This window comes from Suricata suricatta, chromosome 1 (genome assembly GCF_006229205.1).
Source record: "Suricata suricatta isolate VVHF042 chromosome 1, meerkat_22Aug2017_6uvM2_HiC, whole genome shotgun sequence".
Lineage (NCBI taxonomy): Eukaryota > Metazoa > Chordata > Mammalia > Carnivora > Herpestidae > Suricata > Suricata suricatta.
Genome location: NC_043700.1, coordinates 206,814 through 229,606, shown reverse-complemented (window position 1 = coordinate 229,606; position 22,793 = coordinate 206,814). Strand labels below are relative to the sequence as shown.

Here is a 22,793-nt window from a genome sequence, read left to right as displayed (position 1 = left end):
CCACCGGTGTTCTTTCTTACTGCTGTGTCCCAGACCAGGAGTTTAAGTTTGTGCCATAGTCATGTGAACGGAGTGTGGAGGGGTGAGTAGGGGGGATTGAAGGGGTCAGAGGGTCTTGCTGGCAGCATTATACAGGCTGCATTGTACAGACGGAAAGTATTTTTTTGTGTTGGTAAAATACGCACAACATAAAATTTATCATTTTGACCCTTTATAAGTGTGCATTCAGCGGCATGGGACACACTCACATTGTTGGGTGATTGTCCCCAGCACCCATCCCCACGAGGCTCCCATTTTCCCCAACCCAGCTCCGCACCCAGGGGCCAGCACTGCCCCTCCCCCACCGCAGGGCCACCGCCCTCCTCTCTGCTTCTGTGAGTTTGACTCTTTAGGTTCCCAGTCTGAGTGGGGTCACGCAGTGTGTGTTCTTCTGTGCCTGGCTTTTCTCACTCTGTAGAATGTCCTCGGGTTTCAGCCATATTATAGCAAGCGACAAGCTTCCTTCCTTTTCAAGGCTGCATGGCACTTGGTCGCCTGGCCAGGCCCCGTTTAGGCTGCCCCTCCATCCCTCATGGGACCCTCGTGACGCTTCTGCCACTGCACTATGACGAGTAGCCTGTCGGACGCACAGAACCCCTCAGGACCTCCCCGCCGTCTTCTGGGCGTATGCCCAGCAGTAGAACTGCTGGCTCCTAATTCTGTTCTGAGGAACCTCCGTGCGGTTTAGGGACAGGAAGTGTTTGGTGAGCTGTTGGTACGGTTTGGCCATGAGGGGATGATGGTTCCAAGAATGTCAAGGACAGTGGATTTTAGAGGCTTTGGATGGAAAGAAAGATGAGGGTCTGGGGACTTGGGTCACGAGGAGCTCATAGACACATGTGGTTTTCCCACGGAGGTGCTGAACGGGCAGGCGCAGCGTGGACTTGGCGGGAAGGCAGGCGGTAGGACCCAGGCAGAGGTGGCCCCGGTCAGGGACACGCACCGGTGGGTCCAGCCATCCTTCTCAGCCTGTCCACCCAAACGCTGGGTGTCTGCCACCTGGGGAGTGTTTAGAAACCCAGAGACCAGGTCCCGTGCCGGGACGTTCTGATGTGTGGTTGGGGCACGCTGAGGGTTCCCTTCGTGATTTAAGTGCGCCCCCAGGGCAGGAATGATACTCTACAGGACGAGAAAGAAGGAAGAGGGCAGCTTGGGCTGAGTCACATTCTGGCCGCTGCTGGAGCCACCAAGCAGGACCAAATACCAACTCGTAGACTTTTTCTCTTTTTCAAATTGCCTCTGCCCGTGTCACCTGAACTGGATGGGTCTTTACAGGTGTTCTATCTCGAGTGCACGGCTCTCCCGTTCTCCTACCCCACGTTAACGGCACTTTGTCATGTCAGTGCCGTGGTTGTGGAAAGAGAGCGTGCCGCTCATGCAATGCACGGCCCGTTCTGCAGAGCAGCGCGGGCTACATCCGCACAGCGGCGAGGCTCCAGGGGGGCGAGCTCCTAAAATTGTCCTCTGCGTCAGATAATTTAGTAAAGAAATAGAACGATCAGCTCTGTGCTCATCCTGGGCCCCGTTATGGGTGCATGCATGCCACAGGCTCACATTATACAATGTATGAAGTTAGGAAGATCAAGAAGGTGGCTTGAAAATTAATCTGAAGTTGGCGGTAAAAGTGAATTAATTTAGCACCTTCACAATGACTACAATAGAAGAGAAAAGCCGACTTCTAGGGAAAACGTCTGAGGGAAGACCTTCAGACACACTGAAATCAGATTGCTCTCTCTGCCGGTAATTCTCGTGACACCGTTCTCTTGAACGTTGTATTTAAATCAGTTGTAAAGAGTTGGCAATTTATAAGCATTTATGAGGACTGCAGTATTGGCCCAGATTTTACACTGTACGTCAGCTGTAAAGTGAAAAAAAATTTTAAAGGCAAGATTAAATGATCAAAGAACAGTAGGTACATATTCTATGAGACGCAACACAGGGAAAATGGGTGGGCTGTGCAATTTAAAAAGTACCTGAGTGTTGAAGTAATAATCACCGTCACAGGCAGCCTCCGTGGGGCAGCTGCGTTTGTAGGGATATGTTCTCAGCTAGTGTGACATCTCATCATCGTCTCTGGTCTGCACACCATTTAACCACATGCGTGTCACATGGCATTTAATTATACAAAACTTACTTTAAAAGAACTCACTTTTTAGATGGGGGACCTGCATGGCTCAGGCGCTTGAGGGTCCTACTCTTGATTTTGGCTCAGATCATGTTCTCAGGTCATGGGAACAAGCCCTGTGTTGGGCTCTGCACTGACATCACAGAGCCTGCTTGGGATTCTCTCTCTCTCTCTCTCTCTCTCTCTCTCTCTCAAAAAGAAAACATTTTGTCTAAAACTCCCTTTTTAGAGATTTATATTTTGCGTCCTTTTATAAACACCCCTGGTCACCTTGCAGACATGTAGCTTTGTAACTACACGGGCATCCATACGTATTTCCTTAAGGGAAGTTCCTAGAAGTTTCTAGAAACAGTGGAAATGCTGCCACGTTTCTGTCGAGACAGTGACAGTGTGTTCATTTGCTGTCCCCTGAGCTGTGTGGAGCCCTCTCTCCACCCTTCCCTGTCCCCCTGTCCTTCACCCCCACACCTGGGACACTCGGGCTTCCTTCCGGTGGCCCTGGAGAGTCCTCCCCAGGCGGTGACGTCAGCCGTTACTGTCACATCCTGCAGGACGGGGGAGGGGTTAGACATCAGCCCAGGGAACATTCCAAATGACTATTGTGATATAACCATTTCACATCAAAACTTTATTTCTATGCAAAGAAATAAAAATTAGTTTTAAATTTGCTAATATTTATTATTTGTGGAAATTAGGATGTTAGGAATTTACCTCTAAACTTCTAAAATGCATTCCCTAGCTTTCCCCCTAAATATCAATTTTTAACTTGCACAATGTCCGAGCCTGGTTGCTACCAAATGAATCACAGTCTTCTCCCTGAGCCGGTTCCCTTCCTCCAACATTACTGACTCATTCACGCTCCCGTGCACACAGCCCATGTCCACGCTCGCTCGGGCCATGGTAACAAATGACCACGGGCTGTGTGGCCCATGAAAGCAGCATTTACATCTTGCTGCTCTGGAGGCTGAAGTCCCAGACCGACAAGGTAGTGGGGATTTGGGGTCTGGTGGGGGTCCTTCCCATCTCATAGACTTCGTCTTCTTGGGAGGCCTCACCTGGTGGGGTGAGGGGGCTTTCTGGGGTCTCTCATTAAGGGCATTCATCCCTCAGGAGCTAAATACCCCCCGAGCCACCCCGTGCCATCAACATATAAATGTTGGGAGACCGACATTCAGACCACAGCAGCCTTCACTCATTCCTTTGAGCGACGCAGTTCAGTGTGCCCTGCTCTAGGGTGCTCCCACGCCCACGAGATGACCAGCGAGCTCCCTGACTTAGCCCCACGCGGTGGAGGAGTTAGGAAAAACAAACCAGGCTGCTCTATAGGCAAGAGAAAATGAGTTCAGTGCGGCTAGAGGGGCACTGACTATACTCCCTAAAAATGCAACAAAAGTCACATCCGTGCGGAGCAAGGAGCCGGAGAGTAGGGTGCAGAAGGCAGAGCAGGCTGTCCAGAGAGAGGTAGGCAGGCCGAATGTGGCTGGGACCGGCCGCCGGAGGACCCGCCTTGCGTGCACCTACCAGTCAGCCCGCCCCGCGTGGGAGCAAAGTGTGAGCTTCCTGTGCTCTTGACCCTGACCTGGACACCCGACAGCCACCTCTGGGGCACGAGTCATGTCAGCGTGCGGGCGAGACGTTAAAGAACACATTCAGAAAAAGCGTGCGCTCATCGCGGGGCCTGTGCGGCGGGGCTCCTTCTGGAAGGTGAATCCGAGACACACAGCTCTGAGGCTGGGTCTCCATCCTGCAGAGGCGCCCTGTGCCGAGCAGGGCGCACGGTGCGTGAGTGCTCACACAGGCCGAGAGACGCCGTCCCCGGCCCCCCAGCCTCCAAGGGCCTGAGGTCACCCGGCCTTTGAGCCGCTGCGTGAAGCCTCGGCCAGAACTCAGACGCAGGCCGAGCGGGCGGACCTGGACGGGGCGGGCGGGGGTGTGGGAGGAGGTTCCCTTTGCTGGCACACGTCCCGCCGCCAGGGCTGCCCGCCTCGCAGCACGGCCCCTGGGCGGCCGCGCCCAGGGCAGGGTGGCGCTGGCTGCAGCTCACGGCCCCTGCAGGTGCCCCGGGCCGTGTGTGGCTCTGCAGCCTCCGCCGGATGTTGCCAGGGGGCCGGGCCTCCCTCCCCGGGAACCCCTCTTCGTGCACTGAAACTGGGGTTTCTGTTAAAAACAACAGCACAGAAAACAAGAACACACTTAGCTTACAAGATTCTGTTTCAGCTTTGAAGTCGTGTAAAAAACAAACCCAAAGTACTACTCAGAAAGCAGCTAGGTGAACTCCCAAATAAAACGAGCACCCACATGTGAGGCCACTGGCAAACCCAGAATTGCGCTGGGCTGTGGCCTCGTGATTCCCAGGAGAACACGAGGTGGGGACCGGGGCCCCGAGGTGTGAGAGAGACGGGCTGGCGCCGGCCCGCCATGAGGATACAGACCAGGAGGACAGCGGCCCGCCCGGGGTGAGCCCCACCCACGCTCCCCACAGGGGCCTCGCTGCTGCACACCGGCCAGACTCCTGGGGGTCTTCTCCGCCTCCATGTGAGGGCCCAGCCCCCACTGCCCTCCCCAAGGCTCTCAGGGCACCTGCCCACCAGGTCTCTCCCGCAGAAAACACGTAAGGAAGCAAGCTACTTCCATATGCATATTTGCGCACACACACACACACACACATGCACACCCTTGCAGATTCAAGCAACGACACGCAAAACACTTTAGGTTGCCTTTCAGAGCTGTGCCTTCTGAGACACCCCTTTCTCTAAGAGCACCTCAGGCCAGCAACTTCTAGCTACGTGGGAGACGGTTTAGCCCTAAGTAAACTGGTCTTGGGTGGAAATAGATCAGGAGGGAAGGAGATAAGGTGACAGGCGTGTTTAATGACAGAAGCTGTGGCTCATCTGGTTGACCCTTCCCTAATCCAGTGGGAGATTTTCATTTCGTTTCCTGTTTCTCCTCATGCATATTGACATGACTGGTTTGTAATGGTGGGCTGTGGTGCATTGATGGGCCACGAATTCAAGTCTCCTGGAAGTTTTTAAATTTTTTAAATGTTTATTTCTTTTTGAGAGAGACAGAGACAGAGCATGAGCAGGGGAGAGGCAGAGACAGAGGGAGACGCAGAATCAGAAGCAGGCTCCAGGCTCCAAGCTGTCAGCACAGAGCCTGACGCAGGGCTCAAACCTACGGCCTGTGAGATCATGACCTGAGCCGAACTTGGGCGCTCAACCAACTGAGCCCCTCAGGTGCCCCTTGTTGGCAATTTTTAATTGAAAAAGAAAAAGGAACAGGAATGTATGGAAAGTGTAGAAGGAACAAGATCAATGCACATCACACATGATAAGGGCAAATATCGCTTAAGGAAACTGTGTGCGTGTTGTGTGCATGTGTGTGCGTGTTGTATGCATGTGTGTGCGTGTGTGTGCGTGTTTGCATGTGTGTGCGTGTTGTGTGCGTGTGTGTGGGGGAGTGTTAGGTTCCGGTATAAAATACATCTTGTTTTTACAAAACGTTTTTACAAAAAGTTCAGCAGCCACTGAAAGGCTGTCTTGCAGAACCTGGGGTGGCAGGAAGAGGAGGTCACACTGTGTCCCATGCAGTGTTTGGGGATGAGGTGCTATGGGGGGCGGGGACACCAAGGCAGGCTCTGAGGGCCGCCCCCAGTGCCCAGGCAATTGCCTCATTTCCCTGTGAACTTGGTCCCTTAAATACTTGTTTGTTTATTTTTTAAAGAAAGGGGCAGCAAATAAGTCTACTTCCTACCTCATAAAAGATTATGAAAGATTGGTCTGACGACCTGAACAAGATTTATCACAGTAAGTGTTTGATGGATGTTAGTTTTTACCACATCTCATTACTGTGATGTTCACTGCTATTAGGCCAACCCCAGATAGGGGAGAATGAGCCTGGGGATCCGGGGGGACGCAGGGGTCACCCTCAGGGAGGACAGGCGAGAGGCCCCGGGTGGCTGTGCCCCCTTCCCTTCCTGCTGCTCCGGAATAGGGTCCCCACAAGCACTAAGTTCATCTGCGAGTTTCGGTAACTGGAGACGTGGACTTCTCGGGTTGTGTTCAGATTCCGAAGGCTTTTTCGCGTGGCAGCGTTTGCATCTTCGAGTGCACATGGCGCCCAGGCACGCTCGCGTGCTGGAGCTGTGCCTCAGAGCCGGGAGGTGTGAGTCCTCGGGTTGGAGCGTCTGGTGGCAGGGGGCGGGGGCGGCCGCGGGCTGGTCTGCAGAAGGGCGGGATCTCGCTGTTTCACGCGGACGCTCGCCTGTGGTTGTGAAGCACGGCTTCTGGGACCCGGTAGATGAAGGGTCCGCTGTCGGGGGAGGAGGCCGGGGTCATCCGACCAAATGTTAGGCAGCTGGGAACCTGGCCGTCTGTGACAAAGGAGAAGTAGCCGGTGCACTGAGGTTCGGGGCATTTTCCCCATTCTGGACGGTTGTAGTGGTGGCTTCAGGGGTGAGGGGTGCCAGCTGCCTGGCAGGTCAGGGGGCAGAGAAGTGCGAGAGACGTGGGATGGGAAGGGACGACTCTGCCGGTCTCACGGGCCAACCGCCTGGTTGCCAGTCTCCGCGCAGGGGAGGGGGCAGGCCCTCAGCCATGGCGCACGGCGAGCAGCCGCTCTGTCTGCACGGAGCCAAGCCTGGGGGGTCACCCCAGCTCGGGCCCCCCTCCCCTAAGGAGGACACCATGTGGCACAGACACACGTCTGGTCCACCAAACTGAATTCTCGGACAAAAGGCATTCTGTGTATTTGACCGTGAGATGGAATGAAGTGTTAGGTAAATAGTAACAAATTGCACTTCAAGTAAGCACAGGATTAACATGCACATGAGCACGACATATGTTCACTTGCTCAACCAGTCGGCATGCCTTTTTATCACATTTTCATTCTAATTCCCGACTGTACCGTGTTAGAGTCAGGTGTGCATACAGCAATCCGGCACTTTCACCGGTCACCCAGTGCTCAGAGCAGCAAGTGCACTCCTTCTGTTTAATGTTTACTTAATTTTGAGAGAGAGATAGACAGAACACCAGAGGGGGAGGGGCAGAGAGAGAGGGAGACACAGAATCGGAAGCAGGCTCCAGGCTCTGAGCTGTCAGCACGGAGCCTGACGCAGGGATTGAACCCACAAACTGTGAGATCAAGACCAAAATCAGATGCTCACCCGACTGAGCCCCCAGGCGCCCCTCAAGTGCGATTCTTAATCCCCATCACCTGGTCCCCCATCCCCACCGCCAACCTCCCTCTAGTGACGCAGCATCAGTGTGTTCTCTGTAGTTAGCAGTCTGTTTCTTGGTTTGCCTCTTTTCTTTTTATCCATAAATAATCACAGATCCTTGGGAAGTCACAGAAATGATCCCCCTCCCAAGATGACATGGAAATAAATCTGGCACAATGTCTCAGGCTGCAAACGTGACCATAGGGCTCAAGAACCCATTGTTCATTCATCCATTCATCCATCCACTCAGACACCCACCCCCATGCACCTGCCCGCCCAGCCCCCACCCATGTGTTTGTTGATTCTAGCATTTATTAAAGTCCTGCTATGCACAAAACACTCTTTTTAAAATGTTTTTATTTTTGATAGACACAGACAGAGCATGAATGGGGGAGGAGTGGAGAGAGAGGGAGACATAGAATCTGAAGCAGCTCCAGGCTCTGAGCTGTCAGCACAGAGCCCAAATCAGGGCTTGAACTCATGAACCATGAGATCATGACCTGAACCGAAGTCAGATGCTCAACCGACTGAGCCACGTAGGTGCCCCCGCAAAACACTAGATATTGAGCCAAAAGATGCAAAAAACTCTATGTATTCTTTCAACATGCTTTTGGAATGGTGGTTTTGGGCCCTGCAGAGCATTTAGATGTGCCTCTCATGCAGAGCAGAGCTGGGCAGGCATCTGCTGAGAAAGCACACGGACAGCCCTGCCCTGTGCACGGCGTCAGGGAAGGGGGGACCCAGCACCTCCCCAGGCAGCAGGGAAGGAGGCGGCGGGAGGCACTGGAAGTGACAAAGTGTCCGCAGTGAATCTGAGATGACACGCTCCTTCCGGCACTAAATGTCCTCTCCTCCCCTGATTTTACATTCAACTCGTGTTTTTCTTTGCCCACCAGTCTTCCCAGGAGGCCCTCCGGCCTGCAGAGTGAGGTTAATTCCGAGCAGCCCAGGTGTTTGTAAATACCATTTATGAGCTCTCTGCCTTCTCTTACTCCTAGTAAGAGCTGAAACTCCATTTTTAAAACCCAATAGAATTATATAAAATGCAGTTGGGCTGTAACCAGACCAAGAAGACAGGGGGAGTGGCTTGTGCTGTGCGGACGGACAAGGGTAGCAGGGCAGCGTCGGAAGCATTAATGTCTAAGTGATGACTAAAAATGTGGGTCGGGTGGCAGTGTGGCACATCCACTGTTCAGGGCCTGTGTGGAGCATGTGACTTGTCTTCTCCACAGCCATCTGGAAACTGGGGCTTCAGGGGTGGGGGAGGTGACCAGGACATGGGCCCAGCAGGGGGAGGTCCCGGGGAGAGCCTTGGAAAGGGCAGGGCCGTGCGCATGTGTGGGTGACACATGACTCACGGGAGGCGCCAAGGTCTCTGCCACACGGTACCTTCCCTCCAGGGACTGTGAGACAGACCTTAGGGAGAGCACACGGCACGGGCCATTTCTTGGGAGGAGCAGGGACAGGCCAGTTCCCTCTCCAGGTGGACACCCCGAGGTCAGCACTCACACCGGAGGTGAGGATTTAACACGTGACTCAGGAATGTAGGGAGCCCCTCCCACCTGGCCTGTGCCATCTCCAACCAAATGCACACTGAGGTCGCATCTCCGCCACATGCGCGTGTGCAACTGCTGCAGCAGACCGGGCCGGGGCAGGCGCTGGGCTCCCAGGGCAGGGCCTGCGGCCTGCGCTCACACGCCATCACCAGGGGCACGGAGCGTCCTGTGCCTGTCCCCCTGGTGCTCTAGGAGCTGCAGATGCACATATATATGTATTTTTCAAGAATAAGCCCTTGTCCTTCTGATGTGTCCCTGGAGCAGAGCCAGCCATGGACTTGGGGAGTACCGCGTGAAATGACCAGACCATGGCATGTCGTCTGCACCTGGGAAATTGCCGGAATGAATGCCCGTCATTGGTAACAACACACTAACTGAATTTCTCTCCGGGTGGATTTGTGGACTGTTTTGTCAAGATGACATCTGTGGAGAAATTTAACAGTGATTACCGCTGACGGCGGTTGCTGGTTGGAGTCTGGTGTGTCTCAGATAGTGCTTGTGCAGAGCGCTCCCATGGATCCGTCCAGAATATTGAGCGTTACATCCTCGTGTGGTGCGACTTGTCTGCACCACTTAGTCCTCTGTTTGGGCAGGAAATCAAATTTGCAGATGTGTAGCCTGAGCAGGTAGCATTCTACTCAGAATGAGATCTGTCTGCTTCATTCTTATTTACTGGGATATAGAATATGAGCTCGGGGGGGGTTGGGTTTGCTTTTGTCTTCAGATTGTGTGTTTTGGCATGGCAGACAAGTGTGTGTTAAAAATGAACTTTTAAATACAATCATAAAAGTAAAGAAAAAATTACGGGATGCACATTTCACGTTTTGCAGGCACACATAGGTCCGGTACATGGAATAGAGCAGACAGGCATTTACACGGCCCTGGAGGTCAGGGCAGAGCAGCTGTGAGGAGTATCCCGCTTTCCAGTACAAAAATGGAGCCTCAAGCGGCCAAGTGACTTGTCAACACACTGATCAGCTGATAAATGACCGAGCCCTGGTGTGCACCCAGGGTTCTTGGAGGTATTAGGGTTTCCCGTGGATGGGGGGTCACATGATAGACTTTGACCTCTCCCTGCCATTTACCATGGACTTCAGCAAGTTACTGACTCTCCGAGCCTTCCTTTTCTGAATTTCCACATATTGTCACAGGCACGTGTAAATCCTGCAGCAGCCCTGGAGCAAATTAGGCCAGAGCGAGCCATCTTCATTCGAGTCACCTCGTTTCCCTACAGAAACATGATTTTTAGTGTTAGTGTTGCTCACATATGTGCACACATGCGCATGTACCTGTGTGTGTGCATGCACACACTTCCAGCGCTTGATGGTCACCACGTACTTAGAGTCACTCAAACAAGACCAGCCGTGGCTGGAAGGTCCTCTGCATCTGAAAGCCCTCCAGCCCTGTCCCAGCTGCCGGGCACGCGGCCGAAATCCGCCACGACAGACCGCCGTGTCCCTGCTGTGAGGAGGCTCACCACCTGGGGAAGGGCTGTGGATGTGCAAGTGGCAAGATCCACCTGGCAGCCATCACGGGTCCAGAACACGTCACCCATGACATCCAGGCCACAGACAGGGAAAGAACACAGAAGTTAACTTAGCTTACGGCTGGTTGTGGTCCATCCGGAAAACGAACCTTTCATAAATAGGATCCTTGTCTGTATGGAAATGTGTTTCAAATTTCAGCACCTGTGCTTGGCAGGCCCGGCAGAGGCTCCAGGAGGACGTGCCATCTCCTCCCTGGGGCTGCACATGCCAAGGTTCATGAAGCCCACCAGGCGAGGTGGGCTAGGGGTGCGGGGATGCTGAGTTTTGAAGTTGGAAAAATTGCTGAAGTCTCTCTTTCTGGCTTCGGATTTTATTTCATCTTTAACAAAAGTGTTTGGTCAGAGAGCCCCCTGCCCCCCGGGTCCTCTGTGCCAGGGATGCCACCAGGTCCCCACTCCGCCTTTGTTGCGTCCCTGCCTCCTCTCCCCAGCTTTCATATGCCGCCTTTACCTCGAGCAGACTCACCGTTTCACACCCCGGAAGTGAAGACGCCTCTGCCTGCCTCTCAGGCTGGGGCAGCGGGGCCCGGGGACGGCGGGACGCCCCCTTGCTCCCTTGGCGGGCCCTGCGGTCACTCTTACGCAGAGCTGGGGAGGGCTGAGCTGGGCCGGCACCAAGGTCCCAGACTCGAGCCCAGAGCCTCGGGTTGGGTTTGGACCATCCCTGTCACACCGGTCTGTGACATCCTCCTCCTGTTTACCAGAGCTTCAGGCGGATACGCAGGGGAATTATCTGGTGTCCCCGTCCTGGATTTTCTCGGACACGCAGCAAGACTGGCTGCGGCATCTAATGGACATGCATTGGACTTACACCAGGAGACCCTCTGGCCATGTCTGCATGCGTCAGTAACTCATCACGTGCCGATCAGTCGTGTTCTGCAGCCAAACAAGAGCCAGACCCTGACCTCGAGACTCTGGGTGGAGGGGGGACATGAACGTGTCGGCGAGGAGCTATAGCATGAGGAGGCCATGCAGGGATAGAGGGACGTAGAGAGTGTTTGCAAAGAAGGGGAGACAGTAGTGTGACAGTGACAGGGCCCCCAGCGTGAGGGCCCCAGAGACATCCCTGACCTGGCCCTGAGAACCTGCAAACATGTCAGGTTACGTGGAAAGGGGTTTAAGGTTGCTAATCAGCACACCTTAAAGTTAGGGGACTGTCCTGGACCATGAGGGAGCCCCGTGTGGTCACACAGGTCCCTCGGGGACAGAAGCATCCACGTAGAGAGATGTGATGTGAGGAACGTGACCAGTTGCCGGCCCTGAAGATGGAGTTGTGTCTGGGAGCCCGGAGTGCGGCTGGCCTGCGGTGCAGGAGAACCATTCACCCAAGGACCCCAGCGCTGCCCGCATCTTGTTTCACCCAGCGAAATCCGTGTCAGACTTCTGAGCTCCACTGCTGAGATAAACGTGTGTGTTGGTTTTGGGGAGGGGGGTTGTTTTCCATTAGTAAGTTTTATCATGTTGAGCAATTTTAGGTGAATTTAAAGGTCAGACAGAACCTGTTGAGTCCCCCACCATAATTTCCCATTATTCCATCATGCTCTAGTGGGGAACGTGCTCCAGTGGGCGAGCCAGCGCGGGCGAGCTGGTGTGGACAAGCTGGTGTGTACCCTTGTTGTTGGTGGAAGTCTGTGGTTCGAGGTCATGCCCACTCTTGGTGGCGTGTATTCTGTGGCCTGGGCAGACGTCTGGTGTCATCCATCCACCATCACGGGATCACATAGAGCGTCTTACCGCCCTACAAGCTCCCCCTCCCCCACCAAGCCTGGCAACCCCGGTCGTGGGGCCGTCGCTCTAGTTTTGCCTTTTTCCAGAACATCCTGTGGTTGGATCCTGTTGCACAGAGCCCTCTGGTACTGACTTCTTTCACTCAGTGACATGATCTGACACCCCTCCCTGTCCTGTGTCCTTGTGTGGCTCCGGGGTGCGTGTCTGTCATCACTCACTGAGAATATTCCACCGTCCGGATGTTCATCCGTTCACCTTGGTTGCCTCCAAGTTTGGGGAATAATGAGTAAGTTTTTAATTTTAATTAACTCTACCCAATCCATTTTTTTCTTTCATGGATCATGCTTTTCGGTACTGCATCTCCCTCGTTGCCAATCACAGGCTCGCCTGCCTTGTCTTCTGTTCTCCTCTTTATAGTTTGACACTGTACATTTAGGTCTGTGATCTAACCTAGTTTAAGTTAATTTGGGTGAAAGTTTCGTTTACATGTGGACATCTAGTTATTCTGACACCATTTCAAAAACAAAAAACTATCCTTTCTCCATTGAATTGCCTGTTCGTCTTTGTCACCGTTAAGTGACTATTTATTTGGGTCTATTTCTGGGCTCTGGATTCTGTTCCATTGATCTATTTGTCTCTTCTTTCATCAGTACTGTCACCAAACCCAAATTCAGCGGCCCGTCACTCAAAATGCCAATACTCAAGAGTCAAGTTCTGGCTGGAAAGGAATATGAGCTTTCTTCTGGAGGCCAGCCATGTGGGGAGAAGACACTCTCGTCCAAAAGCCAACCCAAGGCTTCTGCCCAGCCTGGGAGTTTTTAAAAGGGTTTAGGGCAGTTGTCGGCAAACAGAGTGCAGAGGCCTGTTACATTTCTGGATTTCATGCAGACTGGACAGTGCCGGCTGCAAACATTTTCTTGGTGCAAGAGTGCAGTGCAAGGGGGTAGGGTGCCTGGTTTGTGATGGACAGGACTCTGTTCTTTGTGCGGAGGAGGGCAGCGTCTACAGACGCACGAAGGGAGGCTAGTCAAGTCATTTGTGTGACCTACAAAAAGAAAAACATTTTGCTAAAGAAATTGCTGGGCTAACTAATCACAGAGGCAGAGGCGGCTTCAAACAGGCCTGCTGGCTTTTGTGGCCTGGGAACGTTCTAGTCTTTCTCTCCCTCAAGGCCATTGGTCTGCTGACCTCAAAGAGAGTAAATTAGTTGTGTTACCAATCAAGTGAGGAGTGGGTTGGCTCCAAGCAAGCTCACCCTTATTAGCAGGCGGAGTGCTGCTGTAAGGCGTCCGTGTCCTGATGAGCGTGGCTTTGCAGTGGGACGTGATGTCAGGTGAGGTCACTCTCCGTTTGCCTTCCCGTAGTGCTGTGTGGGCTGTACCGGTCTTCTCTCCATATGAACTTTAGAATCAGTTTGTCAGTATCCGTGAGACCAGCTGCAGGATTATAATTAGATTGCTTTGAATCTCTAGGTCCAGTTGGGAGAGACTGATGTCTTGACAGTATTGAGTCTTCAAGTCCGTATACATGGAATATCTCTTCATTTTTCACATCTTCTTGACTTCTTTCATCAGAATTTTATAGTTCTCCTCATACAGAACTTGCACAGATTCTATCGGATGTATACCTCTTTTAGGTTTTGGCACCAATGTAAATGGCTTTGTGTTTTTAATTTCAAAATCTAATCACTTCTTTTCATAAGAAAGCAGTTAAGGGGCCCCTGGGTGGCTCAGTTGGTTAAACATCCAACTCTTGATTTTGGCTCTGGTCATGATCTCAAGGTCTGTAAGTTCGAGCCCAGCATCAGGCTCCCCGCTGATGGTGCAGAGCCTGCTTGGGATTCTCTCTCTTCCTCTGTCTCTGGCCTCCCCTGCTCATGTGTGTGCTCTCATGCCATTTTTCTCTCTCTCTCTCAAATTAAATAAACTTAAAAAATGTTAAAGTGAAAAAGCACTTAACTTTTGTATGTTGATCTTGCACTCTGCAGTGTTGCTACAATCAATTATTAGTTCCAAGAATCTTTTATTGATTCTTTGGGATTTTCTATATAAAAATCATGTCATCTGTGAACAGTGAGAATTTTGTTTCTTTCCCCCGAGTCCATATACATTTTACTTCCTTTTCGTGCCTTATTGCATCAGCCAGGATGTCAAGTGTGGTGCTAGGCCAGAGTGCTGAGAGGGAGTGCCCTGGCCTTGGTTCTGATCTTAGCTGGACAACCTCTAGTTCTCCACCGCTGAGCATGATGACAGCTGTAGGTGTCCACCCAGTGTTTCCTACCACACGGTGGAAGATCCCTTTTTCGGTCAATGGCTGTTGGAGTCTGTCATATGCTTTTTCTGCATCTATTGATATGATCATATGATTTTTCTTCATTAGCCTTTTGATGTGATGGAGTACATTAACTGATTTTCAAACTTTGAATCCATTTTGCTTATTTGGAATCAATGCCCCTTGGTCATGGTGTACAAACCTTTTTATGCATTGTTGGGTCTCATGATCTAGGTTCATGAGAGATATTGGTTTATAATGTCCTTTTCTGTAATGTCTTTGGTTTTGATACTAAGGTAATGCTAACATCACAGGTAGTTTAAGGGCGTATACTCACCAATTCTATTGCTTTGGAGGAGATTGTACAGAATTGGTACAATTTGTTCGTTAAATGTTTGGTGGAACTCAGCAGTGAACTCATCTGAGCTTGGTGCTTTCTCTTTTAAAAGGTTATTAACTGTTGATTCCATTTATTTAACAGATATAGGTTTATTGATATTCTTTATTTCTCTTTGTATGAGTTTTAGTAGATTATATCTTTTAAGGAATTAGTCCATTTTATCCAGGTTGTTGAATTGTGGGTTTAAAGTTGTTTGTAATTTTCTTTTTCTATCTTTTTAATGTCGATGGTAGCAATAGTGATGGCCCCATTTTCATTTCTGATGATATCAAGCTGTGTATCTTCTCTTTTTTTCTTAGTTAAAAAGACTACAAGTTTATTGATTTTTTATTGATTTTTTCAGAGTCACCTTTTGGTTTCATTGATTTTTATCTTCTTTCCCACTTTCCCTTTCATTTGTCTGCTCTAATTTTTATTATTTCTTGCATCTTACATTATATTTAATTTGCCCTTCTTTATCCAGTTGCCAAAAGTGGAAGTAGATTATTGACTTTAGATCTTATTTCTTTTTCTCATCTGTGCAATGCTATTCCTCTGAGCACTTTTTTTGCTGCAGTACACAAATGTTGATTGGTATTTTCATTTATTTCAAAATATTTATAAAATTATTTTGAGATTTTTTTGATCTGTGTTATTTAGAAGTATGTGGTATAACCTCCAGGTAAATAATTCTTCAATGATTGACTGATTTCTAGTTTGACTGCAGTGTTGTTTGAGATTATATTTTATATGATTTCTATTCTTTTAATGTATGTGTTTGGCTCAGAATATGATCTATCTCCATGAGTGCTCGCTTTGAGCTGGAGAAGAATGTGTATGGTGCTGTTATTACAGCAGAGGCCCATTAGATCCAGCAGACTGATAGAGCTGTTCAATTCAACCGTGTCCTTATGATTTTTTGCCTCTTAGATCTATTCATTTCTGACAGAGAGGTGTTGCAGTCTCCAACTGCAATAATGGATTTATCTATTTCTGTCTTGTGTATTTTGAATGTTCTGTTGTTAGTCACATGCACGTTAAGGATTGTTATGTCTTCTTGGAGGACTAACTCCTTATCATTATGTAATGACCCTCATTATCTCTGAAAATTTAATTTGTCTAAAGTTAATACAGCTAATACAGCTTTTTTTTTCAAAGTTCATTTACTTATTTTGAGAGAGAGAGCACACATGAACAAACAGGGAAGGGGCAGAGAGGGGGGAAAAGAAAGAATCCCAAGCAGGCTCCATGCTGTCAGTGCAGAGCTGGACTCCGGGCTCCATACCACAAACCGTGAGATCATGACCTGAGCCAAAATCAAGAGTCAGATGCTCAACTGGCTGAACTCCCCAGGCACACCTAGTACAGCTTTCTCTATTACCAGCGTTAGCATTGTATTTCTTTCTCCATCCCTATACTTCTAATCTATTTATCTTTATGTTTAATATAAAGTGAGTTTCTTGTAGACAATAGACCAGTTGGGTTTTGGTTTTTTATCCATTCTGACAATCGCTATCTTTTACTTAGTGTATTTATACCATTGATATTTATTTGTTTGTTTGTTTTTGAGAGAGAGAAAGATCATAACCTGAACCGTAATTAAGAGTAAAATGCTTAACTAACTGAGCCACCCACTTGCCACATATTCCATTGATATTTAAAGTGATTACCAGCAGAGTTGGATTAATACCTACCATATCTGTTACTGTTACCTATTATTTGCCTTTGTTCATCTCTTATTTGCCTTTGTTCTTTTCTTTTTGTCTTCCACTGTTTTTCTGCCTTCTCTGGTCTTAATTTAATATTTTATGATTCCATTTTCTCTCCCCCTTTAGCATATCATTGTGCTTCCTTTCTTATTTTTTTAGAAGTTTGCAATATACTCTCACAAGTACCCAGGTCCCCACTTGGTTAACACTGTGCTGCTTTACATTCAGTCCCCGCACCTTGCGGGAGCATTCCCAACCTGTCCTGCCCTCTGTCCTTCATTTGACTTATTCATGAGCTGTGCTCACTGACTACTTTGTTACTATTATTATTTTGAGCAAAATGTTGTCTGTTAGATCAATTCAGAATTCAAAAATGATTTTATGATACCTTTATTTATTCATTTTCAAATGATTTTCCTTTGGTAGAATGAGTTTCTGATCCATGTCATTTTCCTTCTTTCTGAAGGATTTCTTTAAAAAAATTTTAATGTTTTATTTATTTTTGATACAGAGAGAGACAGAACATGGCGGGGAGCAGAGAGAGAAGGAGACACAGAACCGAAAGCAGGCTCCAGGCTCTGGGCTAGCTGTCAGCACAGAGACTGACGCGGGGCTCGAACCCACAAACGTGAGATCTGACCTGAGCCGAAGCCAGAGGCTTAACTGACTGAGCCACCCAGGCGCCCCATCTTTTAAAATTTCATGCAACGCGAATCTGCTGGCAGCCAATCCCCTCAGTTTTTGTCTGTCTGAGAAAGCCCTGATCTTATTTCCTTGCACTGATTATAGAATTATACATGCATGAGGTTCTTTGCTTTTCTTCTAACACTTTAAGTCTCTCATGCTCTCTAGATTTGCATGCATGATTTCTGAGGAATAGGCCAATGCGATTCCCATCCTTCCTCCTCTAGGGAAGGGTGTTTCCCTGTGGCATATTTAAAATACCGCATCGTCTTTGATTTCCAGGGTCTGAATATGATGTGTCTACAAGCAGGTTTTTGGCACCCACCCTCCTGTTGACCTGCTGCACATCATTAACTTGTATAAATCCTCAGCCATTGTTGCTTCAAGTATTTCTCCAGTTCCTTTCTTTCTCCTTGTAGCGTTCTCATGATGAGTATTTTACACCTCTTGTAATTGTCCCCATGTTCTCGGGTGTCCTGCTCTGCCTTTTAAATTATTTTTTTCTTTTTGCATTTCAATTTTGGAAGTTTCTATTGACGGTTCTTCAAGCGCACTGATTTCTGTCTTCAGCTGCGTCTGGTTACTTGATGAGCCCATCAAAGACGTCCCTAATTCCTGTTACAGCGTTTTTATTTCTGGTACTTCTAGATTCTCTCTGAGAGTTTCCACCCATCTGTTCTCACCTGCTGTCCCCGTGGTCCCTCGGGGGCCTGCGCATAGTAGGCTGCTGTTTACATTCCCCTATGATCAGCTCGACATTCCTGCTTGCCTGACCCTGGCCCTGTCTCTTCAGACTGTGTTTCTTGTCTCTAAGGAAGCCTCACAGTTTCTCATCGGAAGCTGGACATCATGTACTTGCTAATATTTTCTTCTGCCGGCAGTTGGGCTGTGTTCACTGCTTGCTGAAGCTATGGGCGCCAGAGGCCAAAATGTCCTCTGGTGACTGGTTTTGTCCCTAGTATCCGGGCGCCCCTCAGTGTGGGGTGGGGAGGCATTCTGTGGTCCCATGATGAGGTCTCAGGCTCCGGTGAGCCTGTGCCCTTAGCTGTGGCCTCACGCTGCTTCTGTTTCCACCCTTGGGGGGACAGAACTGTGACGTGGGCTGGAGTCAGGTTTCCTCTCTGCTAGGTCAGTTAGGCTCTGAGAAAACCCTAGTAAGTTAGCTCTGGGTGACTAGTGGCCCCTGTGGGAGGCCTCTGGAATATTTTGGAATGGCCACACTTCCTCTCCCTGAGCCGGAATCACACGGGACCCTGAGAGCCTGGTGGGGCTCCTGCAGGTGTGACTCACCGAAGTGGGGGCCCCTGACAGTAGCCCCCCTGGAGTTCTTCCTTCTCAGACTCCTTCCCCCTGAGCCTCCAGTAATTCCCCATCTACAGGTTAGGGTGTCCCCGCTGGCACTGGTTTCTGCTCTGCTGGGCTGTGGTTCTGTCTCCTCCTGAGCGCGTCTGCAGTTAGGGAGCCGCAGCTTGCCCTGTGCCCCCGTCTCCTGCCGTGTCTGCAGGGCGTGGGCTTTGAGTTCGCTCGGCGCGTGACTTGTCATGAAGGTGGAGTGGGCACCCCCAGGCTCCTCGCTGGCAGGGCCAGGAACCAGAAGTCTGATGAGCGCTGTTTTCATAAGCACCTGCATAAGGCATAATTTGTCCCAACGTCCGCAAGATACCCACAAAAGGAAGGACTCAGGCATTCAGACCTGGGGGCGGTGGGGACCAGGTATAGAGGAGACTCTGCAACACAAGGCAGACAGTAGGCACTGCCAGCAGCCAGCACTACAGGGCCCTGCCGAGGAGGAGCAGGGAGTGGGCTGAACGGAAGGAAGCCCTAGAAACACAGAGGCAAGTCCTTGAGGGCAGATTCCGAAGGGCTTTGCCTGCCTGGAGAGTTTGGGTTTGACATTGAAGCAATTCAGAGACCTTGGAGTTGGTTTGTTCCTCCTTTGAAGGAGTTGTGCAATTTCAGATCTGTGCTTTAGGGAGAGGAAGCCGGCCGTGGTGCCCACCGTGGCTGGGGCATGGCAGCCGCTGGCAGTGGGGACCCCAGCGGGGGCTGCAGGAGGGCCATGGCAGAGGCAGGACACTGGGACAAGGCAGACACACTGCAGGCTCATCACAGGACTCCATCAATATGTTCCAAATCACACAGCGATAGCTCAGGTGGAATTTAGCAAAAGCGGGGTGAACATAGAGCCTTTCCCAGAGCACTGCTCACAGCCGTGGGACGCTAGTGCTGGCCGGGCTGCAAGCCGCCGGCCGCGCACTCACCGTGTTTCCAGGGCATGGGATCTCCGGGGACAGGTCGGTCTCCTCTTCAGTGAGACTGTATTCTACAGTCCTCCTCAGTGTGCCCGGGCCCCCCAGAGTGAGCCGGATCCTTGCACACACCGGCAAGCTGGCCACATTCGGCTTGTGGGCTCGGAGGCAGGGGACCAGATCCGATTTCACAGCAGTCACGGCTTGGGGACCTACTGTTTGTTCCGTTGGTAAATATCTGTGGGTCTCATGCCGCCTGCCAAGAACTCCTATCAAAGCCATAGCCACAGATCTCAGGTTAAGATTGTGCCCGTGACTTTATGGCCATGCGGCCATCAGCAAGTCCTTATCTATCCCTTTATGGCTTAGCTTGTCATCAGGGCAGGGGGGACAGCAGGGCCTTCCTACATGGCTGCCATTAGGATGACAGGTAGTGTTTGGTACATAGCCAGTGAAACGCAGGGGCTCAACGCAGAAGCTTCTGTTTTGGCAGAGAAGGAAAAAAAGCAAGCAAGCAGAATTAGGAGTTGGAGATTACTCTTTCGGACAATAATTCAAAACACTTTCAAATTCTGTGGCACCGAGTGTTTCCCAAGCAGATGAATGAGGTTGGCTAGCAAACAAAGCCCATGTCTTCTTCCTGGTTGTCTTGTATGAGAAAATACGATGTCCCAAACCCTAGGACGAAGATTAGGGGACAGTTGTGCATACTAAAGAGGGGACGCCTTTGCCTTCGTTGCCTTCGCTATGACCACCAGCCTCCAGACGGAGGGAGAAAAAGCACTGGCTGAAGAGTTGCCAGTATTGGTTTCCGGTCTGGCCAGGCCACAATCCAGCATGACCTTGAAGACATCTTCCCAGGCCTTAGAGCTTCCTCATGTAAAATAAGTTGGGAGGGGCTATGCGTCCAAGGTGGCCAGTGTCTCTCTCTCTCTCTCTCTCTCTCTCTCTCTCTCTCTCTCTCTTTCTCTCTCTCTCTGTGCCCAGAGTCTGTGGTCCTGCCAGGGCCCCGTGACACATAATCCTGCAGAAACATGGGAACTAGTGCCTGCTTCTCCTTTTTTCCACGTGTGGGAGGAGCCGGAGGCCCATGAGGGGATGGGCTCCAGGTGCCCCTCTTGTGGCCATCACTGGCCCACAGCCGGTTTCCACCCCCACCTGCCTCAGGGTCCTTTCCTTGCCTCACAACATAGAGGGGGTGCACGTCCCCCTGCCCCTCCCAGTCCCAGGGGTTCTTGGGGCCGTCATGCAAATTGCACCATAGACAGCCACCATTCAGGAAATGGGGAGGACTCCTCGGTACCAGCCCAGCTCCGCACAAACCCAGGGCAGAGTCATGAATTTTGTTCAGACTCTGCCAAATTCCGGAAGCCCATGGGTGTGCAGGGCAGGACCTGGGTGGTCTGGGTTCTGGTGGGGCCCTTGGTCTCTGGTTTTTATTGGATTTGGCGCTCACACCCTTGTATCAGAGTGTTCCTGCATGCCCCCCCCCACATCTGTGGCTCCAAAGATAAGTCCCCTGGGGGCCCATCCCCTCCCCTAGCAGTTCTTACCCATAATAGGGATGTGAGACAAATCCGATGAGTGCCCTGACTGAAATCAGCAACTGAACCGACTTTCACTTGTGAATCAGGACAATGGCCCCTAGATGTGGGCTCGCCAGAGGACACGCCGTGGCGCAGTCGACCGAACGAGGCTGAGAGCCCACCTCCGTCCCGGGGAACGCTGTGGTCTGAGAGCCCGCAAACACTCGGGATGGAAACAATGACGTCCTCCTGTGAGTGCTTCCGGAAGTTGTTTCTTACCTGTAGGAATGCTCTGTTGATTTCCCAGGGTGCTGGCGACTGTGTTCCCGATCACAGAACCGATGCAGAGGTCAGAGTGACTTGTAATGGGAAACCCCCTGCAGGATAGCAGGTGCTCAGCCGCACTCCCCAGGGCCTGTCTGAGCCTGGCACGAGGAGGGTGACCCACAATGGCTTTTTGCTGGCCGACTCTTTACCTGGCGGGGAGGCATCAGGCACTGCGGGTTCCCACCGTGGGTACAAGGACGAGGAAGTGGTTCCCAGTGTCACCAGATGCCTAACATAGTTCAGGAACTGAATGGCGCCTGCCCTCCTGCACCTGCCCCCCTGTACCTGCCCCCCTGCACCCGCCCTCCTGCACGCACCCACCCTGCACCTCCCCTCCTTGCACCTGCCCCCTGCACCCGCCCGCCCTGCACCTGCCCCCCAGCACCTGCCCCCCTGCACCCGTGCCCCCTGTACCTGCCCCCCTGTACCTGCTCCTCCCAGCACCTGCCCCCTGCACCCGCCCCCCCTGCACCTGCCCTCCTGCCACCTGCCATGTGCAGGAGGATGGCTCCTGCCAGGACCGCCATAACCAGACCAGGGAGCAGGTGGCTTATTTTCTCCCAGCCCTGGAGGCAGGAATTCTGAGATCCAGGTGTTGGCAAGGCCCATTCTCCAAGTCCTCTCTCCTTGTCCTGTAGATGCTGTCTTTCCCTATGTCCTGTGTCCTCACGTGGTGGCCCCCATATGTGTGTCTGTGTCCTAATCTCTTATAGGACACCACTCCTAGGGGAATAATGTCACCCCAGTGGCCTCATCTGAACATCTGAACCTGTGTGGGGCCTTCGTCTCCAGATACAGCCACATTGGGACACGCTGGACATCAGGGCTCCTGAATGGGGGGGGGGGTTGGGGGACACAGTTGGGTCTGTACCGAGGGGGTCAAGAGAGAACTCTGTGTTCTTTTGCACAAATATCCCCCTCCCTGAGGCTCCTGTAGCAGGACTGCTCAGGGCTGTGGCTTCAGAGCATCCCCTCCCTGGACCCCCTCTGTCCTTGTCCCTTTTCAGCCCCTCCCCAGGGTGTGAGAAACCTGGCCCGGCCTAGTGCCACTCCTTCTCTGCTGCACATTCACAACACTCCTAAACCTAACAGCCAACATTTTAAGTGAGAACTTTTGTCACCAAAGAGCCTATGGGGAGATGATGGAGCACCACCTCCCTCCTGCAGGCACTCAGCAGGTGACAGCAGGGATGCAGACAGAGCAGGGGGGGCAGGTACTGGGAGGAGCAGGTGCAGGGAGGGCGGGTGCAGGGGGGCAGGTACAGGATGGCAGGTGCAGGGAGGCACTTGTAGGGAGGGGTGGTGCAGGGAGGGCAGGTGCGGGAGGGCAGGTGCAGAAGAGCAGGTGCAGGGAGGGCAGGTGCAGGAGGGTGCTACAGGAGGGCAGGTGCAGGTGGGTAGGTGCAGGGAGGGGTGATGCAGGGAGGGCAGATGCA

General features: G+C 51.4%; 1 protein-coding gene across 2 annotated transcripts in view; it reads left to right on the top strand.

Annotated features, from left to right (window-relative positions):
• The window catches only part of DLGAP2 (DLG associated protein 2), a 648,525-nt gene that overhangs the window by 499,623 nt on the left and 126,109 nt on the right, over positions 1-22,793 (top strand). Inside the window, exon 1 of one of the 2 annotated variants that reach the window (XM_029933322.1) lies at positions 21,214-21,281. The exons of the other annotated variant lie outside the window; for it this stretch is intronic. Coding sequence (XP_029789182.1) covers positions 21,260-21,281 — 22 coding nt within the window. The 5' untranslated portion in view covers positions 21,214-21,259. Of the gene's footprint in view, positions 1-21,213; positions 21,282-22,793 lie in introns of those variants that run through there. 2 annotated transcript variants of the gene reach the window in all.